We start from the raw sequence: 26,031 nt of genomic DNA, 5'->3' as shown, positions 1-26,031 counted from the left end.
ACAGACAGTCTTTTATGATCTAGTTGTTTATGAAATTGCTAAACATTACATTCAATAAAAATTTAAAAAAGCATATTGTTCTGCATAATTTTTAATATAAATCTGTGTTTGAACAGCACTTTCCACAGCTGTAATTGATGGAAACTCATTAATAGAAATGCTGTTAAAATTGCTAATGGAATATCAGGATACAGCTTTCTAGACTATTTCTGTTTTGATGTATGATCTGCTATAACCTGAACTGTATTTTGGCTCCTGTTGACTCACCAAATATATGTATATCAAGAAAGTTGCTAGAGGGGTATTTAACTATAACTTAAGCAAACTGTCTTATCTTTTGTTGTTCTTTGCCTGATTGATGTACTTTGGGGTGAAAGTAGAAGGGTAAAGAACATCATCTTCAGGATTCATCTGTATCTACACAGAAAATAAACACAGCTTTTTTAGATTTCATCTAAATGTACTTCTCTTGTGTTAAGTATCTAATTAGGGTGTGTGAGATTATAAGTAAAGACAAAATTTTTCTACCTTTTACACTAGCTTGTGTGTTGTAGTTTCATAGCATCTTTAATTCATTCTCGTAACTGTTAGTCCATTTAATTTTATGGGTGCAAGAACTGCATATCCATGAAAACATGCCTTTTAAACAAAGCAGTGCCCATTATTTGCAGGGGTAGCAGTTGTTTGCTTGCTGGGAGACCAGTGGGCATACTTTATTTGTATAAACGTGGGAGTAAACCTACTCTGATGTGAAGTTTTACAGTCCAGAGTTGTGGGATCATGAAAATAAGACACTTATAAATTACAAAGATGAAAGAATAGAGAGAAAATACATCCATTATCTCTGTGAATATTGATGGAAACTCACAAATGCACACCCTAGTTTAACAAATGGAATACGGTGCTTATGCAGTACTTCAAACAGGTTTTAATGAAATGAAAGCTTGTTTCTGTGCATTTAATAACTTTGTTGATTGATCTTTACATTTTCAGTTAGTTAACCTTGTCTTTCTTAGGTTTTCCCACATAGGCAATACTGTGGTAATTAAATTCATGTGTGCACACAAGGTTTTGACAAAATTTTGAAAGATTTGTGCAGTAATCTGAATGTGATGAATTTGGGAAGAAATTGGGACCTAATTTTTTAAAGTAAAATTTCCAATTCATTAACTAGCTACTGTATTTATAAATACACAGAAAATTCCTGCTGTACTCAAATAATGAGGCACAACTAATCAGGGGCTGAGGTGAGCGGTAAATTTTGTTTTCCAAATGTACTGTATGAATCCTAGCTGTGTCTGCTCCATTGGTGTGGTTTTACGATGACCTTTGTTACTTCACGAGCGTAGAGTAGACAATGTACTGCACCTACATGGCTCTAACCGTCTGGCAGCCTTTGTTCCTGGGTTGTCAAGGCATCAACATTGGAAATTTCATTCATAGCCTAATGGTTGTGTGCCCTATCTGAAAGCAAGCCTAGGCCGTACTCAGTTTATTTCATGTCACAAATAGAGGTGTTTATTTTTCTAAAGCTACAGCTACCTTACTGTGTTTCAGTGTAATAGCAGCAAAATTGAAGACTGTGTCAACTAGTTGGCAACCCTTTCTCTAGTGCCACAGCTCTTATTTTTACAGGTCATCTTGTGAATCTCTCAGTTTCACAGCGGTAGCTGTGTTCCAGTAAGTGGGTCGTGTCTGAGCGTAACTGGAGGCAGTGGGCCTGTATTCTTTTTGAGCTAAGCTAGCACATAGGATAAGGGAGAGAATGGCTATTGCTTGAAGCAAACTCCAGGTCATCACAGAGGAAGTTAACAGCAGATCTGTAGATCTTAAGTATCTTTTTGACAAGGAGGTGGAATCTCATGTGGTCGTGGACCAGGTGCAGTTGACCGTCAGGCGCTGCATCCGTCATTAGTCTGTGCTGTGATACTGGCAGGTCGTGTTTGGCTGCTGCCTTCTGAGGCAGAACAGCAGCACGCAAGGCCGCAGCCAGATGCATGACTGCCTGATGCTAGTGCCCGTGCGTGAGGTCTGACCGTGCAGGATTGGTACTAGTTGGCATCTACACCTTTTTCTTCTAACTTGCTTGACTTGAACTTTTAACAGAATAATGCCCTGTGATTTTATAGTTGCAGTTGTGGAAGGGGCAAGTAGATTTGATAGCCTGTAACTGAAGAATATAAATTGAAATTTTTTCAGCTCTGAAATTGCATTTTGAGTGACCTCATGAAAAGCTATGGGCTGAAAGAGCTGGCTGCTGAGCCGATTAAACATCAGTGAGGTCTCACGCTCCTGCATTGCCAAACAGGACCAGGGTTTTGTGGCAGCATTGGCAGGGTAATGGGTGAAGGTGCACGCTGACCGCTTGGGATCACAGTGCAATAGCCCTGGCCTGTGGAGCTTTGTGCCAGAGAGGGAAAAGCAGAGACTATTCAAAGGATAGGGAAAGGCTGCCACTGTGTGATAATATTTCTGGTTTTCTGTTCTGGTCAGTGTTTCATGTACAATTACCGAATGATTACATAGAGGAGTGCAGTCCTGTCTTTAAAATGTGGGACAGTGAGGGATTTGTGCCACTCCGGGACACAGTCATCTCAGTCTGAAACAAGGTTATACTGGGAAGGTTTTGCAGAGTCGGCATTTGTGCCAACTCTTCTAGAATGGGCTTGAAATGATAATATTTCTTGTGCATTGGTGTGCTGAGACTCAGCCATTTCAAGCATGAAGAAAAATACAGTTGAGAAGGTAGTGTTTCTTCACCAAATAAGTAGGCAGTTCCATTATTTATTTCTTCATATTCAAAAAAAGAAACCTGTAAGATGACAAAATGCAGAATGGCAGTCTTGCAAACTTGTCATGGTGATTCATTAGTCCAGATACCAAACGTACTCTGTCGTACTGACCATAGCACTTATCCCTTTAAAGCGGAAAAGAATTACTTGCCACTGGCTAGTGGATAACTGGGATTGTGTAGATCCAGGTGCGGTGTCTGTGAGATAGGAGTGCACTTTTCCAGAGGCCTTCGTGGGAAGCTGAGAGTGTGCTGACATGAAATGACCTGACATGTTACTGTAAAAAGCAAATTGTGTGAGCGTGTATGTGTTTGCATAATAGTGTGTCTTGACTGGGGTTGAGAGGACTGGAAAAAGCTTGCTGCTTGAATTGAGATGACTTAATCTCACTTCTGTGCCCTGCGCCACATTATGTACTCTCCTCTTTCCCCCACTCCCCTTGAGGTAGGGGCAGGAGGAGGGTGCTTTTTGGTTTTTGAGCTCAATATGGGAAAAGTTTCCTTGTTAACTACCAATATAGTCATTTTGCAGCATGATAATTACATGCTGTAGTTCTCTTCTTATCTAGTAAAACAGTTCATTCAACTCATTGTCTCCTGAGACCCTTTTCTATAGCAAGAAATGTAGCTTGTACGTTAGTAGCTGTCTTCAGGCTTCCTTAATACATACCCACTGTTGCAAATGGAGTAGCTGAATGGATTGTGTCTTTGGCAGTGGCAGCTCAGAAGGTTTTTATAGATTGAATGCCTGAGTCAGCAGGATTCCAGCTGCAGTTTACAGTAACAACGGAGATTCGTAACAGTGAAGGTAGGATCATGAGTGCACATATTGACAGCAATAGACTAGAAGCGTGTTCACCAGAGTACTACTGTATTTATTGCTTTTCTCAAAGGTGCGATGCCTCCAGACTCTCCAGGAACACAGCAGAGGAGGAAGTGACAGAAGTGATGGATGTGACCGGGAGGTTTTGCTGTTCAATGTGAGAAATCTGTCAGTATCTAGAAGGGATGTCCAATTTCCTGCACCAGTATATTGTTGCTGTAAACGTGAAAAAAGCGGGCATGTAAGAAAAAGCTGAGACTGTCACTGAATTTAGGCTTTTTTCAGCAAAGATTTCTCTGCATTTCTTAAAATTATTCTCATAATTTCTGTGTCAAGTAACTGCAAAAAGATATTTCCTTTCCAGAATGGCTGCAGCCTCTGGTGGTTTGCCAGTACTTCAGTGAATCAATAATCAGAGGAAACCCAATATCCTTTTAAGTTAGTGGCTCCAACTGAGACTGTAATGTAATCCAAGGGCATCTTTCTGAGTATGAGCGTGCAGATCCTCAGCTACAGGAGCAAAGTTCTGGGTTTCCCATTAGGTATGGAAATAAGAGCAGATATGGAAGTTTGAGGTTTGAGTTTTCTCTACTGTTTCCTGTAATTAAGAAAATGAGATAATAGAAACTGTCTTATGCAGTGCTGGCTATAGATGGGGGTTCCTCATTGATCTACTTTTAGATAAAACTTTTAATGCAAGGTTTCTCTCATACTCCTAAACCTCTATGTTACAATTGGCTAATAGCTTCACAATTTCTCCTGTGATTACCCTTACAACATCATGATAAAGCAGTGGTATTTATAGAATTGCTGTTGTCTCCAGCAATAGCTCCAAACCTCTTTGTAGCTCTGTGTTTCTTGTAGTTACTTCACTCAGCTGTAAGTGCCAATGAACTCAAGGTTCAGAAAGCAACAAACATCAGCGTCTCACAGTGAAAACTAGCAGGAAATTTGATTCTTGGTTTTGTAAGTAGTTTGCATCTGCTGTTCTTCACATAGACCATGACACCAGGGCAAATCTGAAAAGTGGAGTTATGGGAAGAGTTGTAGATAGCAGAAATGAACTTCCAGGGGAAGAGAGGAGGGTGGACTTTTAGATAGAAAACACTTTCGGCTGGAGGGAAAGTAGGGGAGTGTGGACAGGACAGGGTTGGTCTGGCCAGCCTCCTTCGAGGTTGTCGAAGAAGGCTCTGAAAGGCTGTTTTGCTGGGTGCTGGCTGTTTATTTATGAGAGAAGGGCTATGAAAAGCGGTTGTCAAAATACAGGATTGCTGCGGAGGAACTCTGAAGGGATTGGAAGTACTGGGAAGATGCCTGGGTGGGCAGGATGACGGTTGGCATTGTGGGCGGCAATAAGAAGACAAAGCTAGCAGCTTCGGCATCATGCCTTAGGCCTGGTTGGGTTGGGAGCGAATGACCATGAGGGGAAGGGGCAGCCCTCAACTCACTGACAGTCAGGGCTGATGACACGCCACCGTGGATCTTTGCCTTTCTCATGGCTCCCACTGTCTCCTCCTCAACCACTTCTCCTTGAGGTTCACTGGAGAAGAAAGCAGTGGCAGCAGCAAGTGCTGCTAAGCCCAGCTCCTTGAAAGAAGAGGCTGTGAAGGACTGATCCGAGCTGCTGAGCCAAGCCTGGTGCTCTCGTGCCTTTCCACCATGGGGAGTCATGATGGTACTAGTCCTGTAATTACAGCTGCGTGTAACAGAGCATTATCACGTGCCAAAAATCCCAAAGGAAGTTTGTTTCAGCAGCAGGCTCTTAAACCTCACACTTTTCAAATTTGAAAGCAGCTGTCGGAAGAAGTGTGCTATTGGTGTAATTTAGGGTGGCTCTAAAGATGAGTCTGAATATGAGACAGTGTTTGGCATTGGGGCCATTAGGATTTCTTTGCATGCTCTGATACGGAAGTTGCAGCCTGAGGTGAGGCTCCAACCAAAGCAACTGTGTTAGGTTGCTGAGCTCACTACCTAGCCATACTCTGAAAAACTTTCTGCCTAAACAAAAAATAAATCAAGCAATTGCCCTTGTTACTTGCAGAGTTTCCTGGGATTTCCCTCTGATTAGTTTAGCTAGCCGCTTGAACAGTTCATGTGTGAAGGTTAGCTCAACTGTACATCTTGATCATCCCTAGCAATTGTCCATTTTTAGGGCCCTTAGAACCCTTTGTAAATAGAATTACACTCTAAAAATTGGAAATACGATGAAAAGTGTGTGCTCACTGGAAAATCCATTAGGAGCCATATATCCATCGACTTTGCTTAAACAAGGTTTTTGCTTTCCTTCATGATTTTGTTGACTCAGCCTGTATTTCTAATATTGATGTTCAAAGTAAGAGCTAGTAATATCACGTGTCACACCCGGTTAACTGTTCAGCATTCCAGGGAGGAGGAGAAAACCCTGATCAAGTGCAATAGCTGAAAATAAATAAATATAGAATGTTTAATTAATTTTTTAAAAAAAAACCCTTTAGTTTTCCATCTTTTTTTTATTGTTTTAATGACAACCATATTTTTCACCATCAGTAGTATGTATAAAATATTGTGCTCCAATTGTTTTTATGCCCAGGAATACAATTTCTGCATTTGAGTGTGTTTCTCACTGACATCAATAACATTATAAATTTGTCTAAATCCAGCAAGTAAAAACAAGGTTGAAAACTATGTTTTATACCACTAGCTGCAGGGGGCATAAAATTACGGTAATTTGTGGCTCTACTATTGTCAGTCATGTACAAGAGTTTTTTCAAGTGGAAATTTATCACGCGCCTGGCACTGAACATACTACAACGCTGCAAGGCGTTTTTCCAATACAAAAGCGTTGACAAATTCCCTATGAAGTATATAAAGCTGAATTATTCATTCACCTTTCTTTTGTCTTGCTTTTAGAAGGGACAAACCTGAAGCAAGCGTGTCCAAAGCATTTGACAGTGGTGAGCTCTGCTGTAATCGGACAGCACGCTTTTCTAGGTAACAACGATACTTGGACAAAATGCTTTTTTATGTTATTACTAGTAGGAGCTGTGGGTACCGAGGGAAGGCAGGAAGGCAGGTACAGCATGCGATGTGAATGGCCGGAGCCACCGTGCGCAGAATTACTGCGGGGGTGGTGGCAGGGTGCCAGCTTCTTGACTGTTCTCACTGGCCTGAAATGCCCCTGCAGCTTCTTGGGGAGTGGCAACTCGTGCCTGTATGGCTAGGAATTACAAGCCAAAAAGTTTATTGAATGGCTGTATTAAGGGGATGCTAAAAGAGCAAAAAAATGTTGCTGGCACTTTGCCTTTCTCAGCAGAGGTCAGAGTCTCTTGGGGTGATGGCTACCACAGGTTTGGCCTCTGACTTACTCACCTGGAAATCTAACCACTGCCTTGCGTAAGGTAACATCCTGCAGCTGGAGGCACTAATTAGGGCAGCACACGTCCTGTTTTTCAAAGTTTCCAGTTTGTGCAGCACATTTTGTTGTTGCTTGGTTTAGAACTCCATGTTTTGGCTTTGTGCCTTTCTACAATTAGTTGAAGCGCTGCTGCAAGGTGATTAGCTATTTTTAACTAAGAGTAGTAGAAGATTTGGGTGTTTGTTGAAAAGCAATCATTAAGATAATACTTGGTTCTTTGAGGGCACTCTTCTCAGCATCCTGACTTGCGTCATGAGACAGAAGATGTTTACTTGTGTCAGGGAGGAGCTGCTGCTGGAGGCTGGACTGGCACAGCAGAGGGGCTACTTTTTTGTTTTTCTACTGACTTTTTTGGTGAAACATGAAGTCTTTTTTTATTTTAAAAAAGTTTCTGTTGTTGTTTTCTAAACTCTTCCACAGCCCCCAGTAAATGAAAGTGAGCAAAGGTACTGTCTAGAAGAATGATGATCTTAACTGTTAACTAGTACAGTTGTGTATCATCGCAAGGTTCTGTATGTTTTGTTTTTGACTATTTGTGAATGTTCATAGATTTCCAGTTGCTATGTATTTGCTTGAAAATTCAGTACTGAAGTAGTAGATGACTATCTGGTGCGCTAATTTGCTTATGTACAAAATACAAGTTATTTTTGAGGCAAGTGGCATTGTTTGTTGACTCACCATATGGGTTCTGGACAGTACTTTAACCTCTAAACCCACTTCTTAAACATGAAGAATTAAGGTGAGGCAGAAACAGTACTGAGACATACTAGAAACCTTAGAAAAATCTGATTAGATGCTTAAAAAGGAGCAAAAGGTCCAAATGTGTTCTTGATGGGAGATGCTGGTTCTGGACCCACAATGTGAAGGTTGAGGTGGTCTGTTGAGTTGCACTTTCTTAGCACTGGAAGTGTTAAAAGTATCAAATTGTGACCATGAACGCAAAATAATGCCAACAAAATGTGCAATTCAAAATAACTGTAAGTTTGATTTAATGACAAAATAAACATCAACAAACAGTTTTATAATTAATTATATAAATTGGCAACAGCACTTTTATAAATTATGGATCTGAATTGCTTTTTAAATATTCCCTGAAAAAAAATTGTGAGCTATCATAGGCTTTACAGTTTTGTGTGTTTATACATATGTATGTAATCTATTCATGCAGATACCTCTACATATACATATTAATATGAACACACATTCTACATATATATATGCTTTTTAAAGCTCGTCAGGTCTTAAAAGGGTTAAGCAGTTTTAAAATTACTTCAACCCACTGCTTAAACATTGTTGCCTTAATTAATAGCTGCTAACATATGAAGGGCTTGTCTTGGCTCTCAGAGTATTAAAAAAAAAAAAAAAAAAAAAGCAGCAGCATGTCACAGAGCTCCATGTACACTGTTTCTTGTCTACTGCCATTAAAATTAATCATTGTGGCTAAAACCTGAAAGGTTTGTTATTTCTGGTACAAGTGGATACACCAACACCTGTAACTTCTTACCCATAGAGTCTGCTTGCATAGCATATTGTTTGTGGGGGTTTTTTTAAAAGGAATTTCATGGGGCTTTTTAATAAAAAGGGATAGCTATTGATACTTGTTACTGATTTAGCATTTCTGAATGCATTTTGCAATGAACAAATATGGGATGAAACTTTCAACAGCTACTTATTAATTTAGCTTGGCCAGAATGAAGGCTAGTCCTTTCCAAACGAGGAGTTAAAAGTATTTTGGAGGACTGCCACTACCAACGAGCCAATATGCAAAGCAGTGTTTCTATAATCCATTTTCCAGTGCTAAGAAAGTTTGTGCCTTTTGCCAAGCGGAGGGACTGCATAAACTTGGAGTGGAGGTTGGGGCAGAACTTCCCATCTCTCCCTGTATTAAACACTTAAAGTAATGACAAATTTTTCTTACCTGTTTCTTTACAGATAAGACACCACCTCTGCTACGTAGAGGTGTTGTAGCAACACACAGTTCTGTTGTCCACACAGTGCTTTATAGTATCCATGTAACCAACACAGATTTCTTTTGCTTCTGAATTTGGTGAATTTTCCTTACAAATGTTGTTGTTGCTTGTATTTGATGTTCCCATTCCCAAATTTGATGTGAATGCAGACTGAAACCCCATAGCCTGTTGCAGTTAAGTCATGCGCTGGGCAGTTCAAACAGCGGTTGGGCAAAACAGCTTTGAAACTCTGCAACCGATTGAACGTGGTGCCATTTCCAAACCAGTTTTGCACTGACTTGGTTGCCTGCAGTGGCAGGGACTATGGCTTACAGCTGAGGAGATCTTTTCCGAACGTGGCCAGGGAGGATGCAGGAGAGCAAAGGCAGCAGCGGGCGAATCCGTGGGACGGCGGCGTTGTCAGGCTGGCGGGCAGCGCTCTGCTCGAATGGCAGATCCGCCTTACCACAGTGCTTGAGTCCGTAACAAAGTAAAGGTTGTCCTGTGTGGAACGGACAGTGCGATGAGTTTTACCTTTAGCCTCTGTGTTGAGATTGTTGCGGGCTGCTGCAACCTTGGTTATACTGGTACAGGGAGTGCAGGCAGGAGGGCACACTGAGCTGCTGCTGATAGAAGGGAATCTAAGGAAAAGGAACGGCTACTCTGAAGCTTGGAAAGCAAAGCTGTGCTGGAATTACATTAGGACATTTAGCCTTGGTTAGCACGCCTGGGAAGATTTCTGTTCCCTCGCTAACCACTTGTTTTTGCAGCAGCAGCTCCGCTGTGGAAGCGTGAACCCTTTTCCGCACACAACTAACATGAAGCAGGACGCGAGCGTAGAGGCCGAAGCGTACAGCGTGACCTTCACTGGCTGAGAGGTGCATAATTCCCCCTAAACTCGTGCTATTTTTCAACTCCTGGTAGCACGAGTGGGGCAGGTTGTGTGTCATCCACCCACTCTTCCCTGTGCTCTTCTCTGTACACAGCCCCACGGCATGCTATTGTTAGGCATGAACGCTAATTGCTGGTATTTCAGGGCTCCTATCTTCATATTGCTAAAGCCTGTAACAATAATCACAGCCTATATTCCCCATCTCTAGGCATCAAGGAAACAAGATATGATCATAGGCAGCGTGCTAATGTAATTGTAGTATATAGAATATGAGCTTTTTCTATGTAAACACAGGCCTGGCCACATCCTATGATAGCTCTTCCTACACTCCATACGATGGCTGTTCCTAGGCTCACCGCTCAAGTCCCCATTATGTATACATCTACCCTTGTCATAACACCACCTCTGAAACACTCACACCATTTGGTCCTGCTGCATAATGTTAAGAGGGTGGAATTTTAAATTGAAAAAGGCTGTTTAAGTAATGTCAGCAGCCTGACTAATTTCACAAAAGGAAGGAAATTCAAAGTTAAGGCTATGGTATATTCTTATCTAGATGCCTGAAGATTTCTGTGCATGACAATATGCCCCTAAAATTCAGAGCTGTCCCTTATGTCTTTAATTTCTCCCATTGTGTCTCTCCTTTCTTTATTAAACATCAAAGTGAATTCACAACAGAGAGTCAGCCTAGAATTTAATCCTCTAAATACCTTGAAAATAGAGGTTTAGACTAGAAGTACCAATATATACCCTTAAAACTTCAGTGTAACATAAAAGAGATTCTAATCACAACAGATCATTACAAAGAAGAGTAAACCACTTTAAAAAAATTAAGTGTCTTAAATATAATAAAAAGGAATAATTAAGAATCAAACAGGAAGCTGCTATTCTGACAATTTAATGATGCTGAATTGGACTGAAAGAATTGGCTTTGCCATTAAAAGGCAAGGAAAATCTGATCTTTTCAAAATGGCACTAGGATCAGATCAAGTGTGTGGGGTTTTTGTTGGGTTTTTGGGGTTTTTTTTTTTGTTTGGTTGGTTCGTTGGTTTTGTTTTTTTTTTTTTTAAATCAAGTGCAGCAGAACCAGAGAGAAATGGTAGAATTCACCTTAGAAAAACCTTGGAGTGTTTTGGATTCCTACTGCTGCCTGGGTCTGAAGCTGTTACTTCATCAGACCTGCTTAACATCTTTAGACTAGGGTCTTCCTGGGAATTTATCACCACGTGGAACCTGTGGAAAGTAATGTGGCAGCCCTAATTGCCAAATAGGATAATCAAATATTGATGTTCTTCCATTCTTACTTCTTAAAAAAAAAGATTTACATAACAGTATCCAGGGCATTATAGCCGATTACACTAGGAGTTTTCTACTGTTTGCAACATGTAAATGAAAGTAGAGTAGACAATGTGCTTTGGGTCTCTGTACATAAGCACAGAGGTATGCATCCATACATTTAAAATCAATCAAGCTAATCTTGTAAAATGCTCATAACTGTACACCTAATTTGCACATGCACTTACCATGACTGCATGTTAATTAGCAGTTTGTTTACTGTTATTAATTTTCTGAGCATTTGTGTCTTATGGCTGAGCATAACTAGGTGCACAATTACAAGCATTTCATGGATTGCACCATTAGATTTTTAATTACTGGAGGGACAGGTTTGGTATTTTCTACCTGAGAATCTTAGGAACCGAACTTGGCAAGTTGTGTGATGTGTATTGCCATGGAGAAAGATGTGATCAATAACAATCAATTGGTATGCATTTATACTGTAGAAATAAATCCAAGAAGGGGAGATAAAATTACCCGTTACAAGAAATCATCTGTACAGTGAGAAAATAGCGCTTTTTGGGCATCAGCAGCATCTAACTGGAACACAAAGGCAAAGCCTTAAAACACATAAGCAGGTAGAAGCGACACGGAATCGTTAACAGTTGTGTTTTCCATCCTTGCATGTCCTCCTGAAGCATCGGTGAAATCCTCTGCGTCGCTTTCCTCTACGCTGTTCTTATGAGCGCGGAATGCTATACGTGCTACAGCAAGTGGTGTTTTGTGCGTGCTGATCCCGCTTCTCTCTGCGCTCTCTGCAAAGTACGTGATCGCTGTACCTTCAGGCATGACGGACTAAAAAAGCATCAGCTCCTACTAAGTGGGCTGGGTCCTTTTAAATCGTAGTGGCCTATAGCTCAGAATATTTCAAAGGTGCGGAGAACTCGTAAGCGTCTTGTCGCCTATAAAAACTGTATGCCAACCAACCAACCAACCCCCCCGAAAAAGAAAAAACAAACAAAACATCCCCCAAAAAGCTGGAGCCGCCGGCCGGAGCCCGGTTTGTTGCAGGCGGTGGCGGGGAGCGCAGCCCCTGCCGACTCCCGGGCTTCTGCTGCCATCCTGTGGCGCCGCCGCCGCCGCCGCTCCCCGCAGGTACCGGCGCGCTCCCCCTGCGCGGCTGCCCAGGTGACCAAAAATAAGCTCGAGGGCTTTGCCCTGTTTTCGTGCACGGGACGCCGTGTCACCGGCTGCCCTCTCTGCATGGTTTGCTGTTACCAGTCTTGGTTTGATTTCTGCTTGATGAACCTCAGAGATAAGTAGTATAAAAGCAGGAAACTGCAGACGATGCCCGCGAGGACGAGATAGCTTACGTAGAGAGGGTGGGAGTCCAGATCCAGAGCCCGAGTGACCTGTAAGCACGGATAATGCAAAATTAGGAATGGACACAAAATTTTCATGCTGGCTGTGTGAAGTATGTTTTATGTGCTAGCTTCCCTGGCCCCTGCCGCCTTTCCCCCTGGTTTCCAGCTGGATGTGTGGTTTGATAGCTGGTTACAGCTACCCGGTGTCTAGGGGCTGCGGAGTTTCGGAGGAATACAGTTCAGCTTCTGAGCAATATCAGCTGGGGCTTGTGTCGAAAATAGTTGCCCTTCATTCTTTTTTTTTTTTTTTTTTTTTTTTTTCCCCTTCCACTAAAAAGAAAGGAGTGACTGTGGTAGCGATATCTGTAGGGACAAATTTAAAATACACCAAGTGTAACGTGACTTCACGTATTGATTTAGTGCTTGCCAAATTTGAGGCCTACAACACCTACTTAAATATGATGGGCACAGAAATAGCATTCTAATTAGTTATCAGATGTTTGTAGCAATTTGCATTCGTGACTTACAAGTTTCCCTGGTATTTGAAGTGTAGTATTTCCAACAGTCATTTCGTATGTGAGGTCAGTGAACTGAATTTGCATCATGCCTTGAAAATTCCATCTTAGAAAAGAGATTTTAGAAAACCAAAATGGAACTGGAAAAAAATGGCAGAAAGAAAGAAATTGATATGCATACACAAAACTTGAGACCTCAAAAACTGCTGTGTCGCTGCCAAATACAGCAGGTTTGTCTAATTTCTTGACAAAGAGAGGCTGTAAACATGTAACAGTTTATTATTGGACAAAATGGCTGATATACTTTATATTATTACGTGGAGATGGAAAATTAGGAGAGCGCTAATATCCATATCCATCAAACTCCCGCTGTCAACTAAGTCTCACTGGAGCTCAATCTTCATCTGCTGGGTATAATTTTTTTTTACTGAAAAATTTAGCAACTATGTAAGAATTGAGACTTTCACTGGTGCTTTTTTCACCAAACTTATGTTACCTCATTTTCAGATGGAGAAACTGATGTAAAATGAACGATCTGATGCCACCGTCACCACCCAAGAAGATAATTGCAAAGGTAGGAATAAAGCTGAGTTTTCCGGCACAGGACACATTTAGCCTCACCACAGCCAGTCACTATTGAAAACCATTGATGTTTCAGTTTGGAGGGATGGTGGGAGCTTTGTCTTACCTGTCCAGAGGTTTTCCAGGCTTATCACAAAACCACCACTCAGGTAGAACGATGTGAAAAGGACATTGCTGAAGAAGGCTGAGAGCTGTAACGTCGGCAGCAGTGCTGCCATCCAAAGTGCCATCGCACGGGCACTGTATACAGCCAGCCACACCGAGAGGAAGTTCAGCAGGAAATGTTCTGGTTCAGGAATGAGGTTTGCCAGCCAGTAGATGGGAACCCCGTAAATGATGACAAAAGCGCAGTGCTCTGGGAGCTCTCCCAAAATCTGTTGGGGAAGAGGGGGATGGGGAGAAGAGGGAAAAGTAAGTTGAATGATAATCACAAAACCTTCTGGGATGCACCTGAATGTATATGTGGACTGTTCATAAAAACTACAGGAAACACTCCCTTAGAATGCAATCGCCTCCCTCTTAGGTGTTGTCAGTGACATGCAAAAACGATCCACAACAAGAATTGAAATCCTCGCTAACTTTTTCCTCCAGTTGTGACAATTCCTATAACTCAGTGTTAAAATGGGAGGATTCTTGTTACAGATTAGATGTCTTGTTTTGTAACAGTTTTGGCAGCTTCTAAGAATTTAAGATGCTTTCCCTGAGAACTGGTGCGCTTGATAACAGTAATACTGTTACTGACTCATTGCAACTGTATGTTTTGTCCAAATTTGGTTGAACCTAGCATGAGATCAAATTTGAGACAAATCTGGCTGTTGGTTGCTTCCCCATTTTGTCCCGAAGGCAGACCAGTTAGTAACTACTCAACTCATTGTAAAACAAAAACATGCTTAGGATTTCTCAAATATCTAAAGATACATAGAGAGAGTATGATGAGTATTTCTTCTAAAGAGGGTTGCTACTATCCTCTAATACTAAGGTTGTAACAAATTACATCGATTTCTCTATGAATAATGTGCAATCTTTGTGACACAATGCAAAGAATATTTTTCTCTGGCAACCACTAATAAGCATTTAAAATCTTGTGCAGAAATGGAAACCTAAATTACAGATGCCATGGCAGGCAGAACTCATCTAACAGTGGCAACATCACAAAGAAGGGATTATTCTAAACCCTTGTGAAAAAGAGAATGTAATTTTTTTTAAAGTTCTAATTTATTTCCAGAAACTCTGGCTCTTCATGCACTTAATAAAATTGTTTGTCTCTGACCAGGGCAGGCCCAAACAACTACTGGGAACATCACAGTTAGCATTTTGTCACTTCTGGTTTACCTTTGCTTTAGCATTTAATATGAATATTTTGTTTTACAGATCAAGACATGTAATCAAACTTTCAAAAATGCTTTAGTGAATGAAATATGCAGGTGCGTAAAACTGTCTAAACCCCCAAATTCGAGTTTGAGATTTCTCAAATTCTGGCCAAACAACCCAGTGAAAGAATCTTGTTTGGCTTTTCTGGGGTGGGATCTCAGCCATGACTTATGGCAACAGATCTAAAGTAGCGTGAGGTTTAATCCATTAATGCCAAGGAAGCAAGAACGATAGCCTTAGCTGGCAGACACAAAAGAACAAAGTCTGATGTTAATGTGATCATTTATACAACAAGGCTTTGGTTTGTTTGTGTTTTTTAATGTTAAAGCCAGCTGTTTGTATTTCCTGGCAACAAAACCAATTACCTTAGCAAAGAAGTATGGGCTAACAGAGTACATTCCATCTTCCAAGTCATGATAAAGCATAGCTCTTTCCGAATGACCTGCAGGGTAGGAACAAACAGGTTAGTTTCATCCTAGGGCTGCATTAATAAGTATAATTTTTTCATTGATTTAGGAATTTTCTGATTTTGATTGCTTATAACATTTACAAAAGTGACACTTACATTTGGCAATAACATCCAAAATCACTGTGAATGGGATTAGTGCACCTATCATGTACAACAGTGCTGTTGTGTCACGAATAGAGAGTCTGGTTTTCTCATGGCCATAGTACAAAAATCCAATTAATAGAGACATGAGAAGGGCCTCAAATCCATGGATTAATAACGTTGAAAGATCTCTGAAGTCATTGGAGACTTGACGACTAGGAAAACAGCAACATTGACCATAAGGTATAGTACTTACTAATGCCAGTTATGTTCAGATATGTTGCCTCAAACTCTCTGCTAAAATGAATTTGTGGAACTTGCTGACCTTGAGTAGGAGAGGAGTTGGGCTGTTGGTTTCTGGAAAGGATTTTATCTAATCAAAGCTATGGAGCATCTGTAGCCACCTGGTATTTCAGGTCTGAAATGCTGAAAGCTTGAAAGAAGGCAGTGGGAGTGGGACAGTCTGACTTTGGAGATGCAGAAGCAATTACTTCAGTTATAGAAGTCTCTCTGTTAAGGACCTGTAGCGTATGCTAACAACAGCTGATACTGGTAGTGATGTTCTACGTGTATTAAACCAGTAGATCATGTTTCTTTTGAGTACACAAGCGTGAGACCCAACTACAATACTCATCTATGTTGGCTATAATCAGTGAAGCCTCCTGGCTTCAAATGTGAGGCAGAGGTGTGAGGATGGCGATGCCTGAGCCTACCATGCGGCTGCCTGGGCTTGCTGAGGGCTGAGTCACCGCGCTTCAGCATGGGTATCGGGGTGGCGGTACCCAAAACTGGGACGCGTGTTGCTGAGCCTGGAGGCTCCTGCTGCTGCTTAAAGCTGCGGGCTCCCAGTGATGTGAGCTGGAGGTGACTGCATCTGGATGGGGCCCTGGGGCAGGAAAGTGGTTGCTGTCTGGTTGCTGTGCTGCTCAGGGGGCTGGGGTGAGCCAGTATAGCAACACCTCTGCTCTACGGCTTGCTCAGGCCTAGCGCTAGCTCTGCACTTTCAGCATGCACTCAGTTCTCATTTTGTGCTTCTTTCTTATAATTTAAAATACAAATGGGCATGATACGTAACTGTTTATGCTGGAGATAAGGTTACCTTAATAATACAGTGAACTGCTTTAAGACTCCTGGTAACTGATCACTTGAATGGTGAGGCATGTTGATAGCTTCTTCTGAATTTAAATGTGACCTGCCCAAAAGAAAAGAGAAAAAAACCTGAAATTATCACAGGCTGTAGCTGTTATTCCAGATCTGCTGTATGACACTCTTCTTTACCTTTGCTTGCTGAATGTGGTTGCAACATTTTCTTCTTCGGTAACTTTCCATAAGAAATCATCAAAATCTTTGACTTTTTCTAGGAACAAGTTGGCAAGAGTATTTGCTCTTTTTCGGCTTTCCATCTCCTTTTCTGCAGTCTGTTTATCAATACTGGTCAAATCAACTGCAACACATTATTTGACATGAGTCCATATGCTACATATGTGATACCTTTATGATGTGTTTAGAATCAGAGATTTCATTGTGAACAGACAGCATGACCTGTGTGCATGCATCGGTTAAAACTTTATCAGTTACTAAAGTAATTAGACGGGAACAGATTCTTAATGTGTATTTTGTCTTGGGAGATGTTTCTTATCTAGTCATTCAATGAATCAGTGAGAGATTTCATAATTGTTTATGATAATGTTGTAAAGTACTATTTCAGATTTTTCTAAATTTAATAGTGGCTTGAGAGGGGTGCTGAGAATAAACAGTTTGAATTTCCTTCCTGGCATGTAGGCATTTACAATCTGTTATGTGACTTTGACTTAAATCACATGGTTTTTTCTCCATCTGCAAAATGATAGTTATAATATCTTTTTGTATCTTACAGAGGTGCCATAAACTTTACCTGATACTGAGAAAGCCCAAGAAGAATATTATCCAAGGACAACATAGTAGCAGCAACAATAGTTGACTTAGCATAATTTTTTACTTAACAATTTTTTTTTTTAAATCTAAACTTTTAATAGTATTTTACAATGCTGACCTTCAGTGTAGAGTGACAATACCTGACATTTTGCAGATGCTTTCTGAGAGAATTATCGCTGCACATTTTGTAACTCCTTCCATTGGGCTGATCATCTCTGTTCAGCCACTCTTCAGCAGGAGTCCATCAGAAATGAGTTGTAACCACCCCTACCTCTTCCATTCTGCCATGGTCTCCCATTTCTCTATCAGATACACAGACAGCATTTGTGCATTTCCGTCAGGTGCTCCTTCGTGCTGTGGCATCCTCTACCATGCTGTCCCATTTCCACCTTCCTGCTGGCCATGTTTCTCTTCTCTTCCTATGGGTACTGCCTCTGTGCATACTGCTAAATGATCTTCCACCTCCCTTTCTCATCCCTCCCTGCCTCCATGTTGTAGGGGTTTATCTCTGTAACCGCAGGCTGTAGCTACAAGTTTCCTCAGGACTGCCTCATATTCTCCATTCCCATGCGGGGGTGCTGCAAGCCTTCCTCAAGGCTGTGCTTGGCTGAGGACTGCTCTGAAGCACGGCGGTGACAAAGGTCTTTTTGCAGGGTTTGACACTGAGGTTAACTTCGGTTTATCTCTGCACAGCCGATAGGAGCTGACACTGCGTGCCACATAGGCGCAGCCAAAGAGGCTACTCCAGAGCACTTGAGGTTGGTGTCTGCACAAGGTTTCCGAGCCAACTTGAGTGCAAAGACCTAAGGGCTGGAACGGAACCAACCTCTGTGGTAAGAGACTACTGCCATTAGATTAACAGGGCCAGATTCCCTTTGCATGTTGCAAAAAACAGAAGAGGAGTGGATTTGGAACCATGTAGTTACCTTTCTTTGAGAAGAGGAATAAAAGGATTGCTGTTCTGGGTTTTTTTTTCTTCCCCCTTCTAATGTGCTCTCTTGGGCAGCGCTCCTCTTTCCCATTTACGGTTCCAGGTGTGTATTACTCCTCACTCTGGGAAACTAGCTTCCCACATTTCTTGATTCAGAAGTCAGAGAACTGGCTACAGAAAGCTATTGATCAGTTCATCCATGTCTGTCTTGGTGAGGGTGAAAGTTTCAACCAGCTAAAACATGGGAATAAGTGTGCTAAACATGTGGAAGGGTGGCTACACCTGGCAGAGTTAGGAGGATTATTTAAAATTGATTTTGCCCATACCTCTTGTTTTTGTTATATTTCCTGTACTGACAAATAAGGATATTATTAAAACCTGAACTTGCTATAGTATTGATTTGAGTCAGTTATTAAGGCATTTCTAAGACAGTTATGGTCAATAAAAATCAATGTTAGCTGATACACTTATGAAAGCGAATGATTTCCAGTAACTTTTTTTTATGGCAGTGCTTGATACTAACCATAGAAATCTGCAGGATTGCTGTACCTTGGGCAGGGATAGCCTAGTTCGGTGAAATACGGGACCATGTCTCTAGCTGTTCCAGAATAGACAGTGACTCCAGAAGTCATCAGAAGAACTAAATCAAACAGTTGGAAGATATCTGACCGGGGCTGATGAAGTGAAAGAACTACTAATCTGTTTCCTCTGGCCAGTCTGGATAATGTTATCACAAGGTTATGTGCAGTAAAACTGTCCAGTCCAGATGTGGGTTCATCAAGTATGAGTATTCCTGCCAAAGACAATAAGTTTAGCTGTGGAAAGCAGCATGTTTGATTTGGAAAATACGTTCTAAGTGAAACGGTGCTAGTGCATGAAATCACACATATATATTCCTTTTTTTTTAAAGTCCAAAGTATATGTCATACCAGCATAATATTCAACAACGGCAATTTCTTGCACTATCTTACTGAACATGATGACAAAGAGTAAATCTTGTCTAGCTCCCACTGGAAACAAGAATGTTTTTAATTTTTCATTGGGATGCAGATTTAGGTTGCTTATTAAATTTACGTTCTTCTCTGCAGTTTTTGCACTTTGCCTGTAGAAATATCATGTACATGAATATTAATTAATAACAATAGTATTAGTTTTGTATCCTGCCTGCTGAACTATTTGAACCTAAATGCTCGATATTTAAACCTCTTGCATTATTCATGTGTAAATACTCACACAGTATTCATTTAGATAGCTCCTCCTGCCAACCTGTGCTCTATTTTGCACCTATTCACAGATATATATGAAGAGATATGCATATGTTTGGAATTTGTTTGTTTTGCAATTGGTTGTTACAAACTTGAAAGAGTTACTATGTTGCAGTGTTTGTGGTGTTACAGAACTTAATGACCTCAATCAGAGCAAGGCAATGTCTGTACACAGACATGGTTTCTGTGCTGAGGGGTATAATACATGTTTGAAATGTAAAGAAAACTTTACTTATTTTTCCTAGAACTAATTATTTTTTTACTTCAGTACCAGCACATCTATTCCTGAGCCTCACTTCTTACAAAAAAATACTTCTGCTTTCCATTTCCCAGTGGAAGAGCTGATGGGAAATCTTGCTCAACGAGAGGCTCAGCCAAGATTATTAGTGCTTTTGAGATATATTTATAAGAGCAGATAGGGGATTCAGTCCTGCAAAATCAACTGTGGGTTTAGCCTCATGTTTTGCTTCTACTGAAGACGATGGAAATTTCTAGCTCACCTGCGACATGAGCCAGCCGCGTCACTGAGTTGCACAAGACCACAATGACTGATTATGCAGCCAAGAAAATGACCTTCCCTGTTAACACTGCACATGTAAATGGGCTGGGTTGGAGGAAAGGAAAACAATCCCAATGTTATAATAGGCCAGCAGCCTTCCAAAGTAACTTGTGGCATGTGGTCAGATAAAAACCAAACCTCATGCTGATATGCACAAGCCAGAGCAGTGCTGTGAGGGTGACTTCAGGCAACTTTCAGTAGTCTGTTTGATGGTGGTTTTAGAGAGCAGTGGGTGAAGGCTCCCAGGGGGGCTCTGCCTGGCTCTGTCACTGCTGCTCCATTGGCAAAGGTGACAGAAGCAAAAGTGGGCTGGCTCCTGAACCGCTCCATTTACAGAATTATTACTGTAATAATTACATTATTATCTGTGATCAGCACTGATTTCAATTTAAGCAAACGGACCGGCACCCAGTCACTGTGCCTAACTTTGCTATGGAGAGGTAACCTCTGGCAGAGGGTGGTGCAAGAGCTGTTGTGTCCTGAGTATGAACTCCCAAAGCTGCCCCAGGGGCAACTGTGTGTATGACTCTTCCCCGAAAGCTCCTATCTTCATGCACTGCCCCATTCCCCACGCTGCTCTGTGGTGGGCACAAGGAAGGTGTCAGGGTTTTGCTCACCTGGGTTCCAGAGCAGCTGCACACCGATGCTCACTCTCCGCCTCTCGCCTCCCGAAACACCGCGGAGGTACTCATTCCCTACCCTGGTGTTTGCACACTGGCGCAGGCGTAGTTCTGCTATAACATCTTCTACCTGGGGGGATCCGAAGGGTAACAGAGATAAAGCAAGAGTTTTATTTGCACATTCACGCATAGATAAAGCTGAAAATATGATTAATGTGGTTAAAATCCATCTGGATATTTCAGTGCTATCTGATCAAGAGACACTTGAAAACAAATCTTGATTTTAGAGATAACATTAAAAAAGGCTCAGCGATCAGCAATTTAGTTCTTCTTTCGGCCTCTCTAATGCTTTCTCTAGATTGTCACTTTTTATGAGCTTTGGAACAATTGCTGGTTTCTATCTTGAAAGAAGAAAAAGGTTTATAATTCATAATCTACATAAAAAAATGCCAGATTAGCTGTTCTGACTCCAAACACACAGGATCTCTTGGATAATTCCTGTCAGACACATTTTTGACAACTTTATTTTTTTCCAACAGCTTAATTACCCTTTTTTTCCTTTGTGAGTCTGAAAAAAACTTTGGAAGGCGCAGTTTGGCAACGAACAATAGCGTTTCTCTGACAGTCAGGTGGGGGAGCAGTCGGTCATCCTGCCGCACGTGTGCGATGCATTTCTTAACAAGCTGGGGAGTGCTGGGTTTGTTATTGATCATGATTTGACCAGACTTGATTTTGCCTCCGTGATCCCGGCAAGTTATCACGTCAAGCAAAGATGTCTTTCCACCAGCTAGAAAAATCAAAATTGAAAATTAAATTATTTTCCAGGGGATTATTTTGAAAAGTTGATTTAGTCAAAGACGGAGGATAGAAGTTTTCGTTCCCTAACATCTTTTCCCCAACCCTTCCTGAAGCTTTTCCAAAGCCGCAGAGACAGAATGGTCTTGAAAGAGAATACTGACACCCGACTACAAGCTCATGTTCAGGAAATCTGTCTCCTCTGGAATGGAGTACGTGGCTTTAACCTTTGTCATTTCTCAGCAGAATTGGGTAGTTGAGTGTTGAGGGATAGCTCTGTGAACTCAAGAAGCAAGATCTCTTTGTCCTCTTGTTACCTCTCTCTCACTTTTGACACGTAAGTGAAAGGTGCTATCCTGTGCTGGCTGTGGGGCTGGCAACTAAATGCTTGGCAAGAGCTTGCTTTGTGGAAGGAACTGAATTCAGAAATGGCAGCTGGAACAGCTGAATGACTAAGGTGCTGAATGATTATACAGACAATCAGAACCTTAATCAAGATTGAAATAAAAATTATTATGACTTAAATAAGACAAAAAGTCATTTAAATAATTAAGAAAAGCTGGCTCATGCTCAGAGGTAAGAAAAGTAAAACAATGAAAACAAAACCTGGTTTGGAATTAAATAGCAAATGATTTTTTCCTTTTTGCTGTATGATACTGTATGTAAACACACAGAGCTCTCTTATTATGATTAGATGTCATTTATTTCTAGTCTCCCTGTTGAAAGATTAACTCCACACTTGTTTCTTAATATATACATTTTAAAAAAGAAACCCATCCATCTGTAAACCATGTATTGCTCTGTTTAAGAGTGACATATTGATTGCCATTGGCAATGTGAAACCCATCAGTAGTTTAATCCATTTTACTAAGGCATTTGATGAAATAGATGATAAACAGCTTTTAAAAATAGTTTGACTAGTTTGCTGAAAGGGATTTGTGCTCAGTGTATGTTACCTTACAAAGGTGCCGTATCTATAACTCAATATGTTATTTCATCACAAGCTTTTCCTTTTATTATCAGGAGAATCTCTAAGGTACAGCTTCAATTACGTTAAGGATACGTGCTAAGAAAAAATTCCCATGGCAGTGGGGAAGAAAAACCTCTTTTGTAGAAATAAAGTTAAAACTTCTTTGGCAAATATGCCTTGCCTTTGAGAGAGAGCATCTTCACTGAATCACTGAGCTAACCTGATGTAAGAGTCTAGTGGAGACACAGCATGGGGGTTTTTACCTCCAAAGCACGGGTACTTTTTCCTTCAGTTTAACAGATCACGTGTCTACTTCTTATCCCCCCCCTAGATGAGCTTAGACGCAACTAACCACATGGGGTAAAGGCCATCTCTCCATTAGTCAACCTCACCCTGGAGAAGATTAAACCAGTCCCACCAGAAAATGAAAGGAAAAAAAATAAAAGAAAAAGCTAAGAAAGCAGAGACCCATTTTAAAGCCAAACAGAAGAGGAACTGTCTTTTCTTCTCCGTAAGTTTCTCTTAATCCAAATGTGGTATTTCATCCTGTTAGAATTGTTTCAATCTGAAGGGAATTCCTGCTTATGGCTATGCAAGTTGCCACTGATCTTTCTTACAGGGTCTGGCCTCATTTGTCTGCTATGATACTGGGTAAGGTCTGCAATTGTCCTGTTTTGAATCTGAGCCGTGAAGCTGATTCATGTCCAGCAGAGCTGGGACCGCAGGCCACAGTTATCAAAATACCCCACTACACCTCAGGAAACAAACAGCAAATGCGTACAAGTCATAACAAAATTGGTGTTGAAAATAAATTTTCATTTTTTTCCCCAGTATCATTCTTTGTTTCCTCATACATTTTAAAGAATGTATTTAAGTGACACATTTCCAATAGTTATTTCTCAGCTAGATTTTACCATTCAAAAGACTGCAGAGTATTGCTCTTGGCTGTGTATGTTTTATCTGAGACTTGGTCAAATCATGAAATTTGGTTGCTCTTACCAGTGCTTCCTATAATAGCTAGCATCTGACCACTTTGAACTTTTAAATTCAGATTCTGGATTATTGATACATGAGAACGGGGATCCGATTTCCAGGTCCATGGCATTTTCATCTGTGCGAGGTTTTCATACCAGGGAATCTGGGATGCCATGTTAACCTAACAGAAAGAAACAACTCCCTTCAATTCAAACAATAAACTATTTAGCAATAAAAATCTTCAAAGTTACGATGTTACAAGCAGACAATATGTTAAAATAATATTGCTAATCTTCAGAAATACATGGAAGAAAGTTCTTTTACAGCCAAGTATGGTTTTCATGCTTTGCTTCTTATTCTGTTAATCACTAGAGCCATCTCTGTCCTCTGTTACTTTGGTAATTTTTTGCTATTGTAAATTTTAAATGTTTAAAATGTTTAATGTCATTTGAAATTATGCAAAACTGAAAATTGTGAAATCTACTTCAGGTGCTATGGTGGCACAAAGTGAGATGAAAAATTTCACTGGTTCCCTGAAATTCTCCTTGTTAGTCATTCTCTCTTTGTCTCCTTCCACATACTGATTCTTGCCAGCAAGGGCTCCCACCATCCCTAGATGGACAAAGTCCCTCTGCCCCAGACCTCAGAGGAATAATTTGACTCAAGACTGAGAAAAACAGAGCCTAGAAACAGACCTCTTTTTCCTGTCTTATCCCCTAGCTTTACTAGATATATTTACAATGGAGGGTTTAGCCTGCTGTCAATATTGAAGCCAAGAGCATGATTCTGTTCCCAAAACTTCTGCGCGCTTGACTGTGCAACAGTCGTGTGAACTTTGTTGTGAACTTCAACTTTGGCTTTTAAAATGGCTTGCATATACAAACAGGCATTGATGGATATGCTCCCTGCTGAAGGGAGGTATGTAAATTACAACTTTTACCTGGTAGTTGAGTTCTTTGACCTCGAGAACGTTTGGTTTTCCACTGTATGTGAAATACAGACTGTTATCTTCTTCAGAGCAAAAAATAGTATCCTGGGCCTTGGTCTGGAAAAGTTATTAGGTTAATTACAATACCTACAGCACTGTTAAAATTTGAGTTCAGAAAAGGCGAAGCACAAAGGGAAATCTATTTTATGGGATAGAAAAGTATTGCTGAAGAGTTACTGTAGTGCAAAAGCCTGAAGGGTTGAAATGAGTTATCTGTTAATCAGTGTGAACTTTGTTCTGGTGGCATATATGAGGGCCAAACCTGCTGTGCTACGCTCTTCTATTTGCTTTCAGTTTAATGGGATCACTTTCAAAATGGAGATAAATGTCATGCCACTATAAAGAGATTGGACTTTATTTTTGAGGAAAAAATGTACTGCTTCAGCAATGTTAGTCTACTGGGTCAAAACGCATGTTGAAATTATGGCAGCTAAAAATTAAGGTTCACCAGAAGTATGTTCGTTATTGAATTCCACAGGGACTCGTTAACTTGGAGGCTTTACAAACAAGTAGGTGTGCAACCATGAGTACAGTCTCTTTTTCTCCTCTCTTGTTTCTTAAATTCACAGTTTGTCAACTGGAACTTAGTGTTCTGAGATATCAGTTAAAATAAGAGAGTCTCTACTTGGCTTGGTTAACCTTTTGCATATAGTTGCAATTAAGAAGTCTTTGCTGAGGCAGCTTTCTGGCTTTGGGTTTAATTCTGTGTGCATGCCTGTAGTTTTTACTCCAGGCAGCCATATCTTTCTCACAGCCTTTCCTGCGAGTCACACTCATATCCTAGCCAAGGCAAACATACCTGTTCCCTGTGTAGCAGACTTTATCCATGCCTGTGGTATCTTTGGCAGACGGTGACCACAATCTTTGAGTGCACCTCCTACCCTCACAGCACATGAGGCTGATTAATCTTTTCAGTCTACACACACAGTGGAAAGCAACGTGACACCAAGCAGCCTGAAAAGCCACATTAAAGCCTTCCAAGCTCCCTCCACTGCCAAAGCACTCCGTGCTCTTGCTTACGTTGAACTTAATGTTAAAAAACCAGGTGGTCCCCAGCAAAAGTGGGGAGCTGGTTTTACAGCCCAAAAGCGTGTCCTGGGAAAGCCCGTCCAGGCCATGCTTAGGGACTTTCTGCTCCAGTCACGTATTTGAAGATCCCCTCCCTCAGCCCCCACCACCGCGGCATCTGAGCGCGGCTTGCGTGGCACCAGCCTCATCCCCAGTGTGCTCCTGTCGGGGGTGAGCACGCTTTCCGCTCCCCATTTCAGAGCTGGAGGAGGTAAGGGCTTGCTGCCTGCAAAAGCCCGGTCGGCCGGCTGGCCACCCCCCTCTCCCAGCTCCCGGGCAAGAGCTGTAGCTGCGGGATGGCTGAGCCCATCGGCTCCCTCCCGGCTCCCCACAGGTCTCGCTCACCGGCAAGTCCTCGCATGCCACCTGGCTCCAGCTGGCACTGTCCAGAGAGACGTTTTCCGTGGCTTCCTTCATGTTGGCAGTGGAAGGTCTCGCTC

General features: G+C 41.3%; 1 protein-coding gene across 3 annotated transcripts; it reads right to left on the bottom strand.

Moving 5' to 3' along the window:
* Positions 1-12,398: 12,398 nt before the first annotated feature.
* Positions 12,399-26,008, bottom strand: ABCG8 (ATP binding cassette subfamily G member 8). Of its 3 annotated transcripts, none has more exons than XM_075707426.1 (13): positions 25,937-26,008; positions 24,476-24,580; positions 23,560-23,716; positions 21,344-21,582; positions 20,793-20,925; positions 18,875-19,144; positions 16,785-16,950; positions 16,606-16,698; positions 15,522-15,721; positions 15,322-15,398; positions 13,692-13,959; positions 13,016-13,143; positions 12,399-12,536 (listed from the first exon to the last, which is right to left on the bottom strand). In XM_075707426.1, exons 1-13 carry the CDS (start codon positions 26,006-26,008, stop codon positions 12,399-12,401), a joined length of 2,046 nt encoding a protein of 681 aa, XP_075563541.1. The 3 variants fall into 3 exon arrangements, with proteins under 3 accessions (XP_075563541.1, XP_075563543.1, XP_075563544.1); XM_075707428.1 differs by having other exon boundaries at positions 24,476-24,574; XM_075707429.1 differs by having other exon boundaries at positions 25,958-26,008.
* Between the last annotated feature and the right edge of the window lie 23 nt (positions 26,009-26,031).

Source organism: Pelecanus crispus, chromosome 3 (assembly GCF_030463565.1).
Source record: "Pelecanus crispus isolate bPelCri1 chromosome 3, bPelCri1.pri, whole genome shotgun sequence".
NCBI classification, from domain to species: Eukaryota; Metazoa; Chordata; class Aves; order Pelecaniformes; family Pelecanidae; genus Pelecanus; species Pelecanus crispus.
Note: the sequence above shows the minus strand (reverse complement) of the source record. Positions and strands in the feature narration are given on the sequence as shown.